Raw genomic sequence first — 19,486 nt, 5'->3', positions numbered from 1 at the left:
TGGCAAATCCTCACAGGGAAACTTCCTGGGCATAATAAAGAAGCACAAAGGTGCTTATGTGAAAATACGGCAATTGAGGGATGAAAGGTGGAACTGTTGGCTGTACAGAGGTGGGAACTGGTAACTAGATGGTTTGCAATACAAGTAGACAGGGCAAGGGCTAGGCATTATTTTCAGGGTGGCAAGAAGCTGGTGTCATGTCTCCCCTACAGATTGCACAGAGCAATGTGCTCGATCCCAGGCATGTTACACTGTGTGGGCTGCGTTTGAGCATTTCAGAAATTCTTTCCTGCTCTCTCTGTGTAACTGAAATGAAGCCATCTCTGCAAGGATGGGGCTTGTATGAATTTGTTTTGCTGAACTTAATCAGCAGATCTTTCAACTGGATTATTTTAATTTCTAGTTTTTGAAACGCAACCCAAAGAAAATATTATGGAAAGGTACCCTACTGCTTTGCAACTGTGGTTGAAACAACATTTATTTATAAAAACTGTTCTTTGAGAGTTCTGACACCTTTGCACATACTTATTTTGACTGAATACCGAGAAAGAGGGATGTGAAGATAGAGCATGTGGTTCAGAGTTGCAAAGACTTTGTGCAAAGTGAGGACAGAGTCAGTTCTTACAGAAATTAACTGCAAAAACACTCTCTGTTTTCTTTAGGAGCATGTCTGGTACTGGTATCAACTTATAGAATCTTCCAATTAAAAAAATACCAAATGAAGTTTAAATTAAATTCTATCAGTTGCACCATGGTAAAGTTTATTAAAAAGATAGTTATGGAAAGGTCAAACAGGGTGCTGAGGACTTCGGATTAGTAAATCTTTTCAGTTGTGGGCAGAAAAAATCAAATGGATTGGAGAAACTGTCTCTGTGAAACACTTAAATGATTTAAAACCATGACTCCCTTTTGCTGAGAGTAGTGTTTATATGGGGAAATGAATATACAGAAAAAAAATACTGAATCTCTGTTATTAAATACTTATGGGTGTGCTGTAGCTATACCGAGTCTTTTTCTATTTTTAATTATTTTTTGTTTTTAAATTTTAATTATGTCCTGCCTGGAAATTTCATTTAAAAAAACAGCTACTCTCTGAACAGATTAGTCCCAGCTTAGTAACAAAATACAATACAAAAGTGTAGAGCAAATGAGCATCTAAGTGTGCTTCAGCTTTTTTATTTCATCATGTTAGTGAGAAATTCTGAAAAAGAAACCAAAGCACTTGTTTACGTTTATATTTCATCTGTTCATTTAATCAGTGCACCTAATACTGCTGAATAGTCTGTCTTTCTAATGTATGTATGTGATGAGTAATGTGCTGTACATGTTTTAATTCAAGGGATGGCTCATGAATAGGCCTATAAATCTACTGTCTGGATGTACTACTCAAATACTTGACTTGTGCATCTTTTGGAAGTACTCTATTGAATTGAAATTTTAGAGGGGATTTAACCATACTGCAAGAACTATTTCTTTCTTGCACATATTTGGTATCCTTGCACACAAGTACTCCTCAGAAATATATGCTACTTCAAATTATATTTCCTTCAAAACATAGTGTATTTGAGGTGGTTATTCCCAAACCTATCTTAAAAAGGAATTTGAGAATGTTGTTGTTGCTGACTCCATAAAGCTTTGAAATATCAACCCTAAAGATCCCTCTTTCGGGAGCACTGTGCATCGTGTCAGTGAGCTAACCAAAAGAAACAAACAAGCAAAACAACACAGGCTTTCATGGGTACTTTTGTACAAGCTTTGCTTGAACTTTGTTGTAAATACAAAAAGAGATTCTGACAAACTTGCAGACTTTAATGGTAAATATTAGTGAGACTTTTTCTGCTTAGTTCTATGCCCCTATGTTTTATAGAGAAGATATTGAAACTGAATTTTTAATTTACCCTCTGAAATCTATTTCCTGCAAGGGATGCTATGTAAGGTTTATTTTGAAGGCTTATGTTGGACTTCAGTCTTGTTGCCTGCCCTGACAAAATGTTTATTCAGCAAGCCTGACTTTATTAGTTTCATTTGGCTTCTGTTGTCTGTAATGTATATTTAATCATCACTTTCAAGCAGCTTTCAGGGGAACATATGATGAAAAATATGTTAATGAAACACTGTGTTGTAAGAAAAGTAAGTGCTAGTCAGCTAGTACAAATGCGGTTTAAACAAGCTGGTCACTTGATTTGTTTTATTCTACACAGTTTGGAAATGATCCATCATGCCTGCAGCCTGCAACATCACAGAAAACATTTGATCAGGTCCAGTTTGTAGAAGAGACTCAGATTTCCAAGTCTGATGTCACCACATTAAATCAAGGATATCATCACTGGCAGTTCTTAGTAAGTTTTCTCTCTCTCTTTCTCCCCAACCTCCTTGCATGAGCATTAACATCAGGGTTGGATTTTTTGAGGGGGGCATTTGGGAGAAGGAGGGTTTAGCCTCACCATCATTACAGCAGTAAATTTTGTATTGATTTCTTAAATATTGTGGATCTGTAGTTAAATAATATAAGTATGTACTTGGGACATAATTTTAAGTATGAAAGGAGAGTTTAACAAATAAAAATGTGATATGAATAGGAATTGCAATATTTTGTTCTGGTTACATGGATACAAAATTGCAGGATTCAATGCTTGACGTGGTTGTGATCAGAACACTCCAATCTGCTTTGGTGTAAACATCCTGACACTTGATTCCTAATGTTAGCAGATTTTTCTTGTCAGATTTCTATGTGTTTGCAGGTGTTCTAATTTTCAAGCACTCTTTTACAGTTAAAAAAAATAATACTAATAGCAGGAGTCCTTTAAATATAGTAACTATAGGATAATGTTAGTGTACCTGAAGAAAACTTCCAGAGAGGAGTGAAATATGGCCCAAATTAGGTGATTTGAATTCTTCCTTTTAGATAAAATACTAGTACATAAGTACAAAGACCTTTGAGTACACGAAGGGACAAATCTCTGTTTCTTTTTAAAATTAGAATTTTAGATGGAACACAATGTTTTGTTTTCTATAATTAATAGCTGTTTTATCTGCTTTTGCTTTTATTACGTGAAGGAGTTTGCTTCTTTCTGGAATGTAAAACTATAGAATGTGATTATTTTCTGTTTTTGTTTGTTTGTTTTTTGATGGTAATTAAAACAAATATTGTGAAGAAGACAAGCTTTCTGAAATTTTTGGAGGAAATACATTGAACTAGTTGTCTTGAGTTGAATTTTGCAGTCAATTTTCAGCAGTAAGTGCAGCTCTGTGAGTAGAGGAGACCTACTGTGTACGGGGTTATCATCTAAAAACTTGCCAGTTGCATGAGATAGCTAAGCCATAATTTCACAGTTGTCCTTTTCACAGAAGTGCATGCTTAATCAAGCTACTTCTCCCCCCTGCCCAACACAGCATTATTTTTAGCACAGATCAGTGCCTCATGCAGTTCCCTCTGCAGCTGCAGAAACAGTTGTAATGGCACAGTTGAGAAGTGTGGCATGCCTAGGGGGAGTGAGCAATGGGCAGGTGTTTGGTGCTCATGCTACTGGCTGCAGAAACAAATCCTAGCACTTAATAGTGCATGCTAACACTAATGCAGACACATAAGAATCCTTATTTGAACTTCTAGAATTGCAGGTACTTTGTATATTTTATCTATCACTTTGGAAATGCTGAAGAAAAACCACAACTGACACTCAATTCAATAACAATATAGTGTAACAAAAATTGTTGGTAAATTTAGATCTCTACAATGACTTTGTTTATTGATTAGTACAAGCGGAAGGAGAACAGTTGTTTGTGAATGTAAAGAAATGTTGAAACTTTGTGACTTGGCAAGAAAATATCTGTCTGTTGTCTGTTAGAGCTTTGCTTTTTACTAACAGCTGAACCAAGCTATAGTAAAAACTTACTCTATCAAGAGTAGAGCATCAGAAATGTGTTTAGACCTACCAATTCAAGATGAACTTGCATAGTTTACATCATTTCTGTTTGAGTTTGGAATTACCTGGAACAGAGTAAACTGAAAGTTCCAGAACTTCCATTTAGGTATATACTTAAGGGCTTTGTTTCTCAACCTAATGCAGATGGATTTTTTTTTTTCTGATAAATATTCTTTTCGAATGAGATAGCATAACATTATTCTCCAGTGCTAAGCCAATTATACATCTTAAAATTCAGTTTACAAAGCAGAACATCAAAATTGAAATGTGTTCCCTAGATCTCTAGATCTTTATGTCCCAACATTGGCAACCATTGCTCTGAATTCTTGCCCAAGACAGAGATGATTTTATTAGTCTTGAGTCTTTATCTCAGCAAATATGTTTAGTATGGTGGTTCTTCTTTTAGTGGCATATAAGTAATGATTGGCTTGGGCATGTTTTGCCCAAAACTAGAGGGCCATGTGTTCAGGGATGACATAGTGAGTTTATTACTTTTCTAAAAATGTTTCCTAATGGGTGACTATAGAGAATATGGAACCAACTTTGTGGAGATGCACAGTGAAAGCAGAAAAGGCAATAGACACAGGCTGTAGCGAGGGAAAAACATTCCTTAAAACAAGGTTGGGCAAACACCAGGACAATTTTCTGAGAGGTTGTGTCCATACTATGAGTCCTTCAGACCTTTCAGGACTAACAGGTGTTATTAAAAATAAGATACTATGATTTATTTTCTAATGATGATGAGTTCTGAGGAGCATGTATATTAGTCAGTTACTTGATCCACAGCTCTTGGTGACTGAGTTATAAGATGTTATTCATATATAGATATGTTCATCTCCAAAGGACTTTGCAACTACTAAATAACACAATAATTTAAAGAAAGTTCAAAAAAGGATACCATTTTTAAACCTAATGTTCTCACCTTCTTACATTATATCTCACTCAACTGAAGGTAAAGGCTTGGAGCTTTGCTCTAAGAGCCTGATATTTGATGTTTGCAGTTCTAAATTTGGTGGTAGATTTATCCATTTGAAGGGTATAAGTTTGATTGCATCAGAAGTAATTATATTTAATATGACAAGAGAAAAGTGCATAAATGTGATATTTTGAACAGCTGTTAATGCCTTCTTTGCATCTCTGCTTCTGAAAAGAATAATTACATAGCTGTGATGTGAGCTGAATGTTAAGGTTTGGTGAAAGGCATTTCTGCCTTTCACTTCACTAAAAATTTAAGTTAATCTTTTAACAGCACGTGTAGTTCTCCAAACAGAAGGCATTTGAAAAATTAGGTGGTTATTTGTAGACCCAGACCCAATGCACTTAAAAAAGACCAGCTTGAGCTAAAAACTGGATACCACTGCAATTAGTGGGAATTCTGCTGTTAATTTCAGTCACACAAATAACTCGTGCTTTCAAGAAGCATAAAGCTGTGTTGTAGAACAAAAAGCAGTGGCTTGGATTAGGGTCTGCAGAATAGAATAGAGAAATGGTTTCTCAGCAGCTCATTTCAGTCCAAAATAGACTGTCTTTGAGCCCATTTAAATCTACTCTTGCTGCTTGAGTTTGTCAATATTTAGAGGCAACACAAGAAATCTAAATGGACACTGCAGTTTGCAGGTAAACTCTGGATGCTCAAACCAGCCTCTTTTTAAAAACACTGTCCTTTGTAGTATCGTAGTGTGGATAGTGAGAGCACTAGATACCCTGATGCCAGGATTAGGATTTCCTAAAAAAATATATTAATGTTTCTTTCATAGTGTAGTTACAGTACTTTGGGGGCTAATTTTAACTTATGTTCACTTTTATTCACTTTTTTAATGATTTGCTGCAGCTATATCAGGAACAATAAATGTTAGTTATTTATACCAAAAATATTTTCAGAAGAAATAAGTGCAGCTCTTAATTCTGGTACTGTACGTTTAAGCAGTGGCTTCACTGCTAGAAGAAAACCCCGTATTTTAGTAAATAGAGGGCAAATTTTTATCTACAGACAAATGTTCCCTTCGTCTTCTGTCATTAGCTTTCTGCGTACATAAATATAACAGACTTGCACCAGTTACCTGTGAGTTACCAGGCAACAGCAGCATTCGACACTGCCTGCAGCTGCAGTGAATGATGTGCAGCTCCCTGATTGTAAATTAAAGTGCTCTGAATTTTGAACTAAGGCTGATAAAAAGGATATTAGGGCAAGTACAATGCCACTTTTGCCATAGTAGCAACAGGTCAGCAGAGTTTCTATAACAACATCAGTTTGTTGAGATATCACCCTTTAGCACATGTTCATGGTGGAAAAATTGTAATTGCTTTGGTCTTTTGCAATACATAGTTTTCTCTAAACTACACACTGTATGCCATGTAAGCCTTTTTACCTTTTCACCAGAGCAGGAAACTGTCATGCTTCTGAAAACTTTGCTCAGATTAGTTGTTCACTGAGGTCAGAGCACTAGATGTTTATCACACTAGGCAAAAACTGGGCTGAAAGAAAAACATACATATATATATATTTGAATTCATAAATATTTTGACCATCTCTTGCTTTTCAAAGGTGGTTTGCAGTCTCTTAATGATGGCAGAGTAATGAGGTTGGATATTAATGCAATAACAAAAATTGTGAACGCTTCTGATATGATACTTCAGCTCAGCCTAGCTGTCTGGAACTTTTTAAGGTTACTTGTTGTTCCTGTGCCCTGTACGTGTTTTTTTTGTTTGTTTGTTTTTATTTGTTTTGTTTTTTTGTTTTGTTTTTAGCAATGAGAACAGTAATATTCATGGTCAAGAGCAGTAGATGGATTTTGATGGAAGCTGCAGTTAAACATGATGAATTTAAATTTTTTATAATGTGGAGTCTCTTCTGAGCATTTTTATGTGGCACTGTGAGTGCCTATGAGCTATTTTAATTCCCTTTACCATTCCATCATTAATATCCTTCCCCATATGAGTTAAATTAGTTATATAACCTTCCATTTATGATGATATTTTCTAGATTAGCTATTTCCTCTGCAAATGTAAATTTGGTTTTGATTTTGCTGATACAGTGATAGTATAATAGAAGTCTTTCCTATCTTCAGGCTGTGAAGAGAACACCCATCAAAACTAGATCTTAATGTGGTTTTAAAAAACATTTTTTCTAATCAGTGTTCAAGCAGCTTGTCGTGTTCCTGAATGAATGAAAGCAGGAAAAGGTATTTAAAGCCCCAGACTGTGAGACTTGTCCAGTGTAAAGAAAAATAGACTGAATTAAATCTGTAGGCATGAAAGCAGACTGACCTTTTTCTTGCTTTCCTAGAACGTAGTATTCCTAGTCGCTCAGTTTAAAAAGATTGTTGACTCAAATATGACCTTCTATTAGAAACATTCTTGTAACTGAGTTTCCATCTTTTTCTTTGTGGTGGACTAATCAGAGCCATCATCAGGGTAGGTCAGGAAGGGCACCAGGTAGGAGCAGGTACACTCAAGCACTGATGCTGTGGTTGATGCCTGGGATGCCTGGCTTATGTGCATGATGGTGGCTTTTAAGAAAGCTCTGGGGAGGGAGGTCCTGCTTGTATGTTCAAAGATGGAGTGGAGGAGAGACAGGCCTTTATTGGACTCAGGGCAGCCTTGCCTATGGTGGGTGCAATGCTGCCTTGCTATGATTCGGGGGGGGGGGGGGGGGGAAGCCTTGTATTTTTCAAGTCCTATAGGTCTATAGTTGTTGTTTCTCTAATGAATACTTCCATTAATCCTGTTACATCATAAAATTCACACATAAGGCCTTCTAATGGCCTGTAGTGTATATGATGTGCTCATATTTAGGTTCTCAGTTTAAAAAGTAGACTTTTGGTTTTCAGAGATATCTCAACATCATCTGAGTGTAATGGATGCAGTGAATCCAGTCTAAACATACAAGAGAAATGAAATGTTCTTATCCCTACTTCTCTGTCAGGACCAGAATAAATGAGCCGATTAATGTCTAAAGAAAGCACAAGGAAAGAGTCAGGAACTGAGTGCAGATTTTCAGATTCACAGGTAGTGCTTTAAGGGCATGATTTTTCTTTTTTCATTTTGTATTCTGTCATTTAAATGCATCCAGCAAACAACCAACCTTGAAAAACATTCAAAGGTTCAATTTACCCTAAAACAATTATTTTCTGAGAATGGAATGTGAATTGGGATTCTATTCATGAGTCAGTGTATAGATATATTTTAAAATCTGGATGGATGTAGACTGTATATAAATCTCACTATCCAGTGCTCTGCTCGTTGCTGTCTGAAAAGACATCTGTGTAAGTCTAGCTATATATTATCTTTCTCCTAAATGTACTGTCCATTGTCACAGTCCCAGTTTCCTTCTAAATTTTCTTAACAGATGTAATACTTGTATCTGACAAGAAAGCTAAAGAATCTGAATGCATTATCAGTGACCACAAAACAAAAGGCTTATGGAGCAAGGTGATTTATTACTTCATTTTTCTGAAATGCATAAGATGAAATTTTTTGCTTATCCTTTTTCCTATCGTAATTACATTTACCTCTTGTTTAATCATCTTTAAAAAAAATAGTACATCTGAGAAGAGAACATGATTTAATTAACTTTTGTCTTAATGAATCAGACTGCAGAATTTTGTAGTAGCTTCATTTGCAAGGCTTCTTGTTCAGTAAATTATTTGAAGATAAAGTATTCAAGTGATATTAAAAAAATAAAAGCCTTAAATGTAAATCGCATACTAGTAATATGAGTAGTGCAAGGAAGGTACAGCTTTATTTGTATGAAAAATTGAATTGCTCTCTAATAGCATATAAATGTGGAATAGATCATGATTTGAACAAACTTTTCAATTTGTGTCCTGGGAAAATGCTAGTATTAGATGTGAAGCAAAAATGCTCCTCAAAGCTGTCAGACTTGCTTTTCACTAGCTAAAAACCACCAGAAATGTTGGATCAAAAATCCAGAGTTAACATAAATGCTGTACAGTGTACAGCACTTCGGAAAGGCAGCACAGCTGGGAGAAAGATATTCTAAATTAAATCTCTTTCTGAATATGGATAATAGCCTATGATGAGCCCATGGCTTGGTGGTATACATCAGAGATACAAGGCATATTGGGGTAAAAGTGTATTTAATGTCAAGAATATATATAAAACTGTATTTCTGGGCTTTCTTCTTTCATCAAACATACCAGAAAAACCGAGCTGTGTGAACAGGATCAAATTAGTGTGTGCTAAAGTTTGTAAATTCCAGTCTCAACCTGTACTTAGCAGTTATGCATATTTCATATGCACCCATTCTGTTCTTGCATCTGCATTTGGGGATCTTAGTACAGATCCCAAATACAAAAGGTGCTTTACTGAAAATGTTGATTTAAAACTGACAGGGTAAGTTATGTTTGTATTTAGATCAAAAGTAACTACATAACTACAAACTACAGTCCCAGAATTTTTTATTCTTACAGTAAATTAAGCTGAAGTTAAAACTGAAAGTACTGTAGTCCTCCACTTAGTACTCCAGCAAGTGTTCCTGCAACTTGGAACATTTTCTTTCTATTGGGAGATAGCGCAAGTTTGTTTTTCAGTATGAAGAACTGTGAAGAGATCGAATTTGGGAACTGGACGTGAGGGGTTTACTAAAGGCATAGAAACTTTGTCCTGGTTAAATGGCTTTGTGACTGCATCTCTGACTTGAAGCAGCAGTTGTGATTCTGCGTGCCAAATTAACCTTTCATGTCTGTTTCTAATTCATTAAGATTGAGCGTATAAGTGTCTTCAGACACTTGAAACCTTTCCATGCACACTGGCTGTGTGCAATATTGCTATTTTATCAGAGAAGAAAGTATATGCAATGCTTTAGTTATTTACTGCTGTAAATAATTGGCACAAGTGATTCCAGTGATGTCACAGCTCAGAAAGTACTTTGTGTTAGATTTTGCAGAACAGGGCTCTCCTTGTATGTATGGCTGTAGCTGATCTGTGTAAATATGTTCTAACAGTACATAATCGGTGTAAAGACATGCTAACAAGTGTGGAGGTGTGCTGTCAGCCTTATCTTCTACTGCCACATTGGGAGAGAGGCACCCACCGTCATCTCTGTGCTGGACTGTGAGCAGGTTGAATAACATTCAGCAGGATCCTCTGTATAAATGCCCACATTTTGTCTCCTTGGGGAATATGTACATGTAGTGGTGCACCATCTGAGACCCCAGTATAGCTTATTTTATTCTTGGGGGGGAGAAATTAACTACATTGGTTAAAAAAAAGAACCAAACAAACCCACACCAGTTTTGAAGCAGTCATTGCTTGGGATATTCTGTCATACTCTTTCCACATGCACAAAGCTGTCTGTAAAGTACCTGCATTGCTCTTGAAGAAATCTTGATGTGTGATTTTCTGTATTTTGGGGGGGAGAAGGTTGCAATATAAGTGCCTCGCTTCTTAAATTACTGACAATGAGATCTCATTTTGGAATTTCACTGCAAAGTTGATGTACTGGTTAAGCTTTTTTTTCTTTAAAAAGTAATAGTTTCAGATACATTCAACCCATTAATTCTTTGTTACCTGAGAGGCAGTGGGTGGACAAGAGAAATGAGTCGTGCTCAACATAGCAAGGAGATAATGAGCTATAGAAATAATTAGCAATACATTTTAAAAATATGCTCATACAGAGCCAAAAGCATCTTGGTGTAAATGCATGGTCTCAAGCATGTAATTGAGACTACCCATTTGAGCAAGGAAAATATGATTTAACTCTTTCTCTGCGTGGCTGTTAAGAATTCATAAAATGTTAAATGTCGTAAAGAAACAGAATATGATTCACAGCAAAGCGCATTACGTTAAGACCACTGGTGAATGTATTTTGAAACTTGTTTGAATTGTTTCCTTCTGTAGCAATAGATGATGTGTTTTGTATAGTTGCCATGATGATGTGCAGATCATATATATAACTATATATTCAACTAATTCCATAAATAAATAAATACAAATCTTAACCTGTATAAAAAATGAACACAAACATGAAATGTGCTCTGCCCCTACCAACTGTATCATTTCAGTTGACAGGAGATGAAATGCAATTCTAGACACAGGCCAGTCTTCCAAAGAAGACTAGGGGATTAATTTCAATGGGAAATTAATTTCCGTCTCCTCCAAAAATCCAAGGCTAGTATTATTTGAGATATTTTTTCATTTAGATAAGAAAGCAGCTATATAATTGAATATCTATTAAGAGCAGGATAACCCAGTATCTCTTTACTAACAGTTCCCTGGTTCCTGATAGGCAGGCAGGATTGTACTTGCAAAATGGGAAGAGGGTGTCTGAGGAAGCTGTTAGACTCGCAGCTATCATCGCACAATGAAGCACATTTCTGGCCACATCACTGTTGTGTTCATGTTGCTGTATGACTAAGGCATGTAATTCTACCCAAGTATTCTGGCAGGGCTAATTTTGTTATTTTAAAATCCTGGGGTTTTGTTTGTTTATTAATTTCTGTGCTAGCATATTCTTCCCTAGTTGCTAGCTTATTTGTGTGTCATTAAAAAAGGGCCTTTGTTCTTTAAATTCCTAGTTAAATTTTACAGATTAGGAGGTACTTGTGGTTTGTACAAATGTCTATGCCTGGTCCTTCAGATGTGATGCTGGTTTGCTGCTCCCTATTGTAGGTTAAATAAGTAAATGCCAAAATGAAAATTTCCAGTGTTTTGGCCACATTGCTAATAAATTATATATGAATCTTAATAAATATTAGTGATGAAGCTGACAGTTATGCATCCATCTTGGGTAAATTTGTTCTGATCTTAGTGAACCTCTGCAGGAAATCTGTGTCATTTCTGATGGGACACACAACAAATGAAAACCACTTGCTTTCAGAGGAGGGGTGCCAACTAAAACCTAGTAACATTACCTCTGTTCTTTATTAGATAAAATCAATGTATCATTTAACTACACACTGAAGATGTACATCCTGGCCTTAGAGTGATGTGTAATGCTGAACTTATATTTGTTTTTTAAAGAGTGCTATGAAGCAGTTCATGGGCAGCAGGCCAGTCCCAGAAATGCATCATTTTCTTTGATTACTTTCTCTACTAGTTAACATGAGAAGCAAGGCCAAGGACATGAGCAGGCAAAGTCAGACTATGACTTACAGATGTGATATGTATGTTTTTTTCTCTCTCTCTTATGGATTTAAATGGAGATGTACTGGAACGAAGTTGGCCCAGCTACTGCCCTGACAGTGCCTTGTTTTCTGTGCGGATTAGCAGGGAACTCCAATCTGCAGGGCCGTCAGTCTGGCCTCTTTTCATCAGTACTGAATCACTTTAAAAAGAAAAACAGTGCATGTGATTATCAAAAGCATTTCCATTTATAACACACTGTGGCAATTCAGCTCAGACACAGGAAATAGGAGCATTAATATTAAAAGGATGTTGAATGTGAAAATTTGTAAGGTATATAAATGTGGCAATAAAAATAATTTTGGCTGTCACTTTATAGAGATGTGAATACCTATTGACACTTTAAGTTTAGAAAGTGTTCCCTTTGCTTAGTCTCTCTGTGATAGGTAGACATCAGCAGACATTTGAGACTAGAGTCCAAAGAAGCAGCGATTAGCATATTTTAAAGTTTCCTTCACTGACTGTTTAAATAAATTTGCATTAATAGAAAGATGAGACTCTTCCTAACGTTCTCTGCGTATGAAAGGCTAAAAATAGTTTTATCAGTACTGTGGTTGCAGTTCTACTAAATTTTAACAGTTTGGGGGAAAGGAAAACACTCTTGAAAGGTTATAATTAATGAGTTATGTGTTGTTGTTTTTATAAGTATACCAAAATAACATGAAGAAATTGGGACGAGCATGCTATTTTGTGCCTTTGGCATTTTGATAGTGTGCAGCCTAGCTTCCCACTTGAGATGGGGGCGGGCTTTGCCGTTGCCTGCTCTTAGTAGCTAGCCCTCTGCAGTTGCTTAGAGAGGAATCCATGGTATAAGTTTAAAGGTGATTGCAGAGAAAGAAAATTCAGTTCTGAATTTACAAAGCAAAGCATTATGCCTACTGCTCTCTCCTGGTGAAAGGAAATCCAGCATGGTGCAACTTTACTTGAGAGAACACAAATTGTATTGAAATAGTTGATGGTCTAAAATATTTGATCATGTTAAATTCAACTTTTTTTTTTTTTTTAATAATTCAGGAAAAATTGCGATTTGAAAACATCCAGTTTCCTCTTGTGATGAGATCCAAAAAAATTACCTGTGCCATACAGGGTGTGAATGGAAGCCAAGGTGTATTATCATGAATGAACATCCTGCTTTTCTGAGGAAGTGTACACTTATTTAAGCTCCTGAAAAGTTTAACAGTTACATTCTCAGCCATATTTGGAGGCAGGCCCATGCTTGAAGTTAAGAGTAAATGCCATATTTTTTTCCAGTTCATTTATTTGAACAGTTTGGAATAAGATAACCTTGTAACACATGAACTATAAAATTTAAAGCAGTATATGCAGGAACCCTCTTGAATTAGAGTAAGAAAAGTGAAGTTTTATCGCTTCTGAAGGTTTTCACGGTGTGAGAAACACATCATTACAGATAACTAAATAAAGCAGTGTTAAAGAGCACTCCCTGGAGATATCTGGGAGCAAAGCATTTATTAAGAAAATGATGTATCAGAAGTCCAGTGATTTATACAGATGTTAAGGAAATCATCATTAGCTGGTAAATCCATTGAGTGGAGGCAAGGCTTGAGAATTGAAGCTCAGTCTTACAAATAAAACCTAATTATACTTTTGCATTAGGATACAGACATGGTAATTTTCTCACAACTTCTCCTTCAGGAATGAATGTAGTCAAACACTTAATGAAACTTTTCTGGATGCCTGATTCCATGCTGTGGTACACTAGACAGGCACATTAAAGGACTTACTGTTGGTTTATGTGCTGTATGTAAACTGAGCTGAGAAATAGCTATTACAGGAGAGAGTTATTAGGAAGGACAAGATATGGTTTAAAAATTCATCTTTTTTTAAATTATTATTTATTTTAATTGAGATGCCCTATCCAGACAATTACAAGTGATTGCTTTACCTAACCCACATTATTGTGTTTTACATGTAGTTCACCATGTCTATGCATTGTGTTTGTGTTGTTGTTGTTTGTTTGTTTTAATTTGGTGTGTGTGGTGTTTTGTTGGTTTTTTTTTAATTGAAAATGACAATATAATTTTGATTGTCTTCACCTTTTGTGCAAGCTCAGGTTTTGACAACAGCATATTAGTTAGCCTAAGTACTGCATGAACTTGCTGTTAGCCAAGATTTTTATTGACACAAGGAACTCAATGAACACAAACTTACTATCTTTTAGGGTTGTACTAGGTCTTCACTTACGAATGTCATCTTTTTTAACCCGTGAGTTTCCTTTAACAGTAAAGACAGAGTGCACTCTTCCAGCATATGTGCATGTGTCAGTTTTTAATGAAGGTGTAGGGCTGCATAATGGTCCTGTCTATACAATTCTGAAAATATCCAGGTTCATTTTTATGCTTTATGCATGGAAACAGCTATTGTAATTTACCCTTTGGAATTAAGAACCAGAACTTCTGTGTCCATATTTCTTAAATTCAATATATAGAACACTGTTCCATGTACTGATCTAATGCTTCTTTAGCGGTACTCTTTATTATTCTGTTTTGAAAGTAGATGAGGGAGAGAAGCTTTGGGGTTATTTAAAAACAACAACAAACAGTCTTCAGTGCTGCAAAGAAGCATTTGGGTGTACTAGTAGCATTGTGTCAGGTGTGAAGTAAATATGGATGGGTGACAGAATGGGAGACATGAGGATGTTTCATAATCTTAGCAGGGAAAATGTAGTAAAGTAGGTAAGCTGCTGTGATGGTAGGGTGTTCAAAGCACTTCTAGGAGTTTCTCCCAGGATATTTTGACAACCAAAGGTAATGTGCAGAGAGTTTGGAATATTTAAGCCTAGCTAAACACTCCATGTGAGAAGCTTATTCATATTTTTGGAAAGGTTAGAACCTCTGGGATCATTAAAATCGGGCCTTGAAAGCTTAAGAGAATGGTTTTTATGCCACTATTTCTGGCATAACATTTTCCATTTCAGCACTTAGAATTTTATTATTTTTCCAGTTGGCTTCTAGCAGAACACGTGGATTTATTTTTATTTTTAAAGATCTTTTAAATCTCAAAATTATAACAAAAAAAGGCTCAGTTCATAGCTAATTTTGTCTTAACTGTGATTTTCAAGGTCCTAATCTCTTGTTTCCATTTTCAGCTGTGCTTTTATAGAAAAAACTCTGTAGTCATATTGCCCACTGTGGGGAGAATTATGAGTAGAGTTAAAAGAAGCGTCTGTGTGTTAAAACCTTTCGTCTTTTTTATTAACCGTTTTCTATATTTGCACTATGGTTTGAAAAGATGAAACAAAATGTACTAGTCACATGCTGGCCTGTATTTACATGTTAATCTTGGTATTCATACAAGCAGTTCCATTAGGAGATTTAGCTGTAAGAGGAGGAAAGAGTCAAATGTATGCATTGAACTTCAAATCCATGAGCTATAACTTTGTAATGTGAGTGGTAAGCTTGCTAGAGGCAGTTCCTGATTATATATTGAGAGAGATCTTGGATTTGCTGGATGATTATTATATTATGGCTCTCTGAAACCTGTCTTTAGATACAGCAGGCTCTGCGTCAATATTAGGCTCCAGAGCTCCCTACCAATTTTATAGCAAACTTGATTAAGCCATTAAATTGCAGATCATTGCTGACAGTAAATTAATTCTTAATCTGAGTCCTATTCTGCACTACATCGGGAGACTTTTGCCAGGAGGCCAGTGGCTTGAAAATGGGTAATTAAATTCTGCTGTAAATATATTTTTTATCTATCCTTCTGCTTTCAGGAGCTGGCAAACAAGTGGGAGCCATTAATTAATAATTGTAATGTGGTTTAGTGGTTTAAGCCCTGCTCCTGTCAGATTCTGAAATGTACACCAAGGCTATGAAGTGGGGTGTAAGTAGAAGATGAAGAAAGCTGACAAAAATGTATTCATAAGAGATTTTTATTATTACTTCTCTGTAAAAACTATTGTCTACTTTGCAAATTTGCCAGTGCTCGTGGGGATGTTTTAACAGCGTTACTGGCTGGCTGTCTTTAGCTGTGAGTCAACGTGAATTATATTCAAGGTGTCTCTTGGCAACCTAATGGCACTAGCCTTAGCAGTGTTGTGGCTCATGTACTCTTTTATGGCTAACATTGCAGACAGGACTGAGTTTTTGAAAACACACATTTGGAAGTTTTGGCAACAAGCATGCCTATAGAAGTTATCTGAAATGAGCAGGTCATACAACATGCAAGATACTTGATAGTGACACCACCAGGAAGATTTCAGTTTTCCAACAAAAATGATCATAAGAAAAAGAACCGTAGTTCCATAAAAAAATGATGCTGTTGTACTTAACCTGCCTTTCATTTCTAAGGTTAATATAGTTAATAAACCCAAAGCAAAAGTAGGATTAATTTGAAGATCTAGCATATGAAATTGGTAAGTTAAAATGCAAGTAAGGGAAAAGTCCTAAGAGAAAGCCACAGAGAGACAGGGAGAGAACATAGGTACAGCTTATCTCTCCTGGACAATATGTTGTATTTAATGATTTACAGTTCTAGTTAAAGATTGTAGAATTGCAAGGTATTTGGCATTTGAGGGAGTAGTAAAACTAAAACAAACTAATTATTTGGAGAGAAAAGCTTTTAAATGGAAAAGGTTATTGATAGCTGGTTTTGTACATGATAAAATGTGTTTACTTCATGTGAGTTTTTTTTGTAATGGGTGTTTTCCATTAGAACTATGAAATGATAGTGAACAAGCTTGTTATACCACTGATCTCTAGTAGCCTCATCATTCTGCTGGCTGACAAAAGTCCACGAATTACAGATATGGTAAGATAGATTGGCTTTTTACAGGTCTGTGAAATCGTTTTTGTTCAAGTCTGTGGTGCCTAAAAGCCTTCTGAGCTTAATCTCTTTTTTACCTTCTGAACAGCATGAATATGAGATTTCATTAAGGATACATGCATGTAAACATACATATGTTTTTATATTTTTGTTTTATATCTAGAGAGAGAAAATACATATTTTTATATAGAATATTATATATAGACATATATACATATAATGCATGTTTAAATTCCACAGACTGAGATTTATTGCTTTGCTTTTCTGTGTTATTAAAAATTTAACTGTATCTCCAGCTGAGATACCTTGTCATTTTGAGAGCAATGTAAATGTTAATAATTAAAAGCAATTAAAAAGTGTGTTAAAAGTCATGTAATTTTTATAGGCTGGCTGACTGAATAATGGATGCCTCCTAGATTTTTCTAGAGTGCCAAAGGGTTATTAAACAAACCGTTCTGCCGTCCTAGAAATCCTGTAGAAATGAAATAACATATTTTGTCTATTTGGTAATCCAAATAAGTTTTTGGAGTGAAATTGTAAATAATTATCCCTGGTGAGTCCCATAATTACCATACTGTGTCTGCTCAGGAGGATCTTTTCTTTTCATCAATCTAGATATGAAGGATTCCAAGAGACAGGTCAAGTAAAAGGAATACACTGAAAAAGCATCTTGATTATGTTAAGTTTTATGTAGTGACCGTAAAGCCTACACTGTAACCACATTCTGCAATGCTCAGAAGTCAATACTGTATTTCTAGCAAAGAAAGAAATTTGATTACTTCTTTTTCTTAGAGAATGATGAAGAAGCGAAGAAAACAAAATGCCTCCTCTCTTCTCTTTTCCTAAAAGTAAATGAATGAGTAAATAAATAAACCACAGCTACATAATTGTGTCGAGAATTTTACACAAGAACAAGAAAATTCTTGTGTAGGTCAAGACAGTTGCAGCAGACAGGTGCTGTGCAAGCTTAAAGTCAGTATTTCTTTGGCTCATACCATTCTGCATACCATTTGATGGTTTGGGGAGGGTTTAGATCTCTCTACTAGTCCGGGCAGTATTATGTAAAACACATTTGAGACAAAGGAAAAAGCTGTTTCTTTCTGAATTATTTTAGGCCCCTGAATCAATCATGTATTTATTTCATTGAAACCTTATCTCGTTCATTTAGTAGAATAGTTCATAGTTTGTAATGTGCTACGCATTTTGCTGAAAGAGAGAAATGTTCTCTCAGCTCATCACATAACAAAGGCAAATGATAGAGATTAGTTCAGTGCTCTGCCTAGATTTCTTCATGTCCTTGCAATGTCTGCTTGCCATGTAAATTCTGCTTTTATGTCTTCAATGAAGCCAGCATCAGAGCTAGAGACTTGGAGGTCATGATTTAGAGATTAGAACAATTCAGTGAATAAAATGCTTGACTTTGCTGTTACTTTCTGTGAGCTGCCATGTCTCCTCTGAAGTGTGTTTCTGCTTGGCAGATAATGGAGGAAAAAAAACTGTCTGTGAAACACCAATGCAGAAAATTTCCAAGAGTTCCTCCGCTCCCCCCATCCTGCCCCCTGCCCAACTTTGTTGCTGTAACAGTATTTTTTGGTTTTGTGGGCTTTTTAAACTTGTTTTGGAATTCTATTTCAATTCTGTTTCTTGGATTCTTGCTTTGTGAGAGCAGCTTCTTGTCACATGAACAAAATTAGATTGACAGATGAGCTGGGCATATAGTCACCCTTTTCAAGATCTCGACTATTCAGATTCTGGAAATAGGTTTCCTGAAATAGGACTGCATCCTTATCTATAAAATGAATAAGACTGCAGTCCTCCCATGTAACAGCATTTTTAGTGTATTACCATATAATTAAATTTAAAACCAAGACAAGCCCTCAAGTGTGATTTGGAGATCTCTACCTATGGGAAAAAAGTAGCACCATATTTAGTAAAGGAAAAGGAGCAGTTGGAAAAGCACTGTAAAATTTTTTTCAACCAGGCTGAAGTAGCTGAGCACCACCATGGGGTGTTAGGTGTGGTATTTTATCTAGCAGTGAAGGGAACAGAGTGTGACCTAAGACCTTTTTCTCAATATTAACCATCTGAAGCCACTCCGGATTTTAGTCCTGTTCTCTTGAGTTGTACATAAGAAAGTGAGCTGTGTTGTAGCACACTAGACATTTTCAGAATACAGTTCCTCTTACAGAAATCATAGATTTGGTAATGTAAGATTTTTTTTTTTGTGTGAATTCTTTTCAGTAGGAGGAGCTTGATAGAGTTAACAACCAAAAGAAAATTCTATAAAATTGTGTAGTCCTTTCTATTTGAGAATATTTAGTGAAATTTGATGATCGAGTTCAGTGCCAAATTTCATTTGCATATAGGCTTCTGATTTATATAAGGTGATAGATGTCCAACGGTCTATACTGAAGGAAATCACGATGAAAGAGTTTAAAGATTTCTTTTTTCAAATTATCATTTTGGCAAATTCAAAATAACTGTTTCAACTTGAATAATAATAAAAAGTCTTCTAAATTATCTGAAAATGTATCTTAAGGGGTTAATTTTGTTTATATACCACAAATAGTACACATGATGTTTTGGGAACCCTGTATTAATAGGTACTTGGTACAAAAAAAAAAAATTAAAAC

General features: G+C 35.7%; 1 protein-coding gene across 13 annotated transcripts in view; it reads left to right on the top strand.

Moving 5' to 3' along the window:
• RIMBP2 (RIMS binding protein 2) overlaps positions 1–19,486 on the top strand; it is a 151,278-nt gene that overhangs the window by 44,022 nt on the left and 87,770 nt on the right. For 12 of the 13 annotated variants that reach the window (XM_080559635.1, XM_080559630.1, XM_080559634.1 and 9 more), the window contains one exon: positions 2,202–2,339. The exons of the other annotated variant lie outside the window; for it this stretch is intronic. In XM_080559635.1, the coding sequence (XP_080415761.1) occupies positions 2,202–2,339 (138 nt within the window). The remainder of the gene's footprint in view (positions 1–2,201; positions 2,340–19,486) is intronic. 13 annotated transcript variants of the gene reach the window in all.

This window comes from Anser brachyrhynchus, assembly GCF_964034855.1.
Source record: "Anser brachyrhynchus genome assembly, chromosome: 17".
NCBI classification, from domain to species: domain Eukaryota; kingdom Metazoa; phylum Chordata; class Aves; order Anseriformes; family Anatidae; genus Anser; species Anser brachyrhynchus.
The sequence above is the reverse complement of the archived record's forward strand: the minus strand, read 5'-3'. Positions and strand labels throughout refer to the sequence as shown.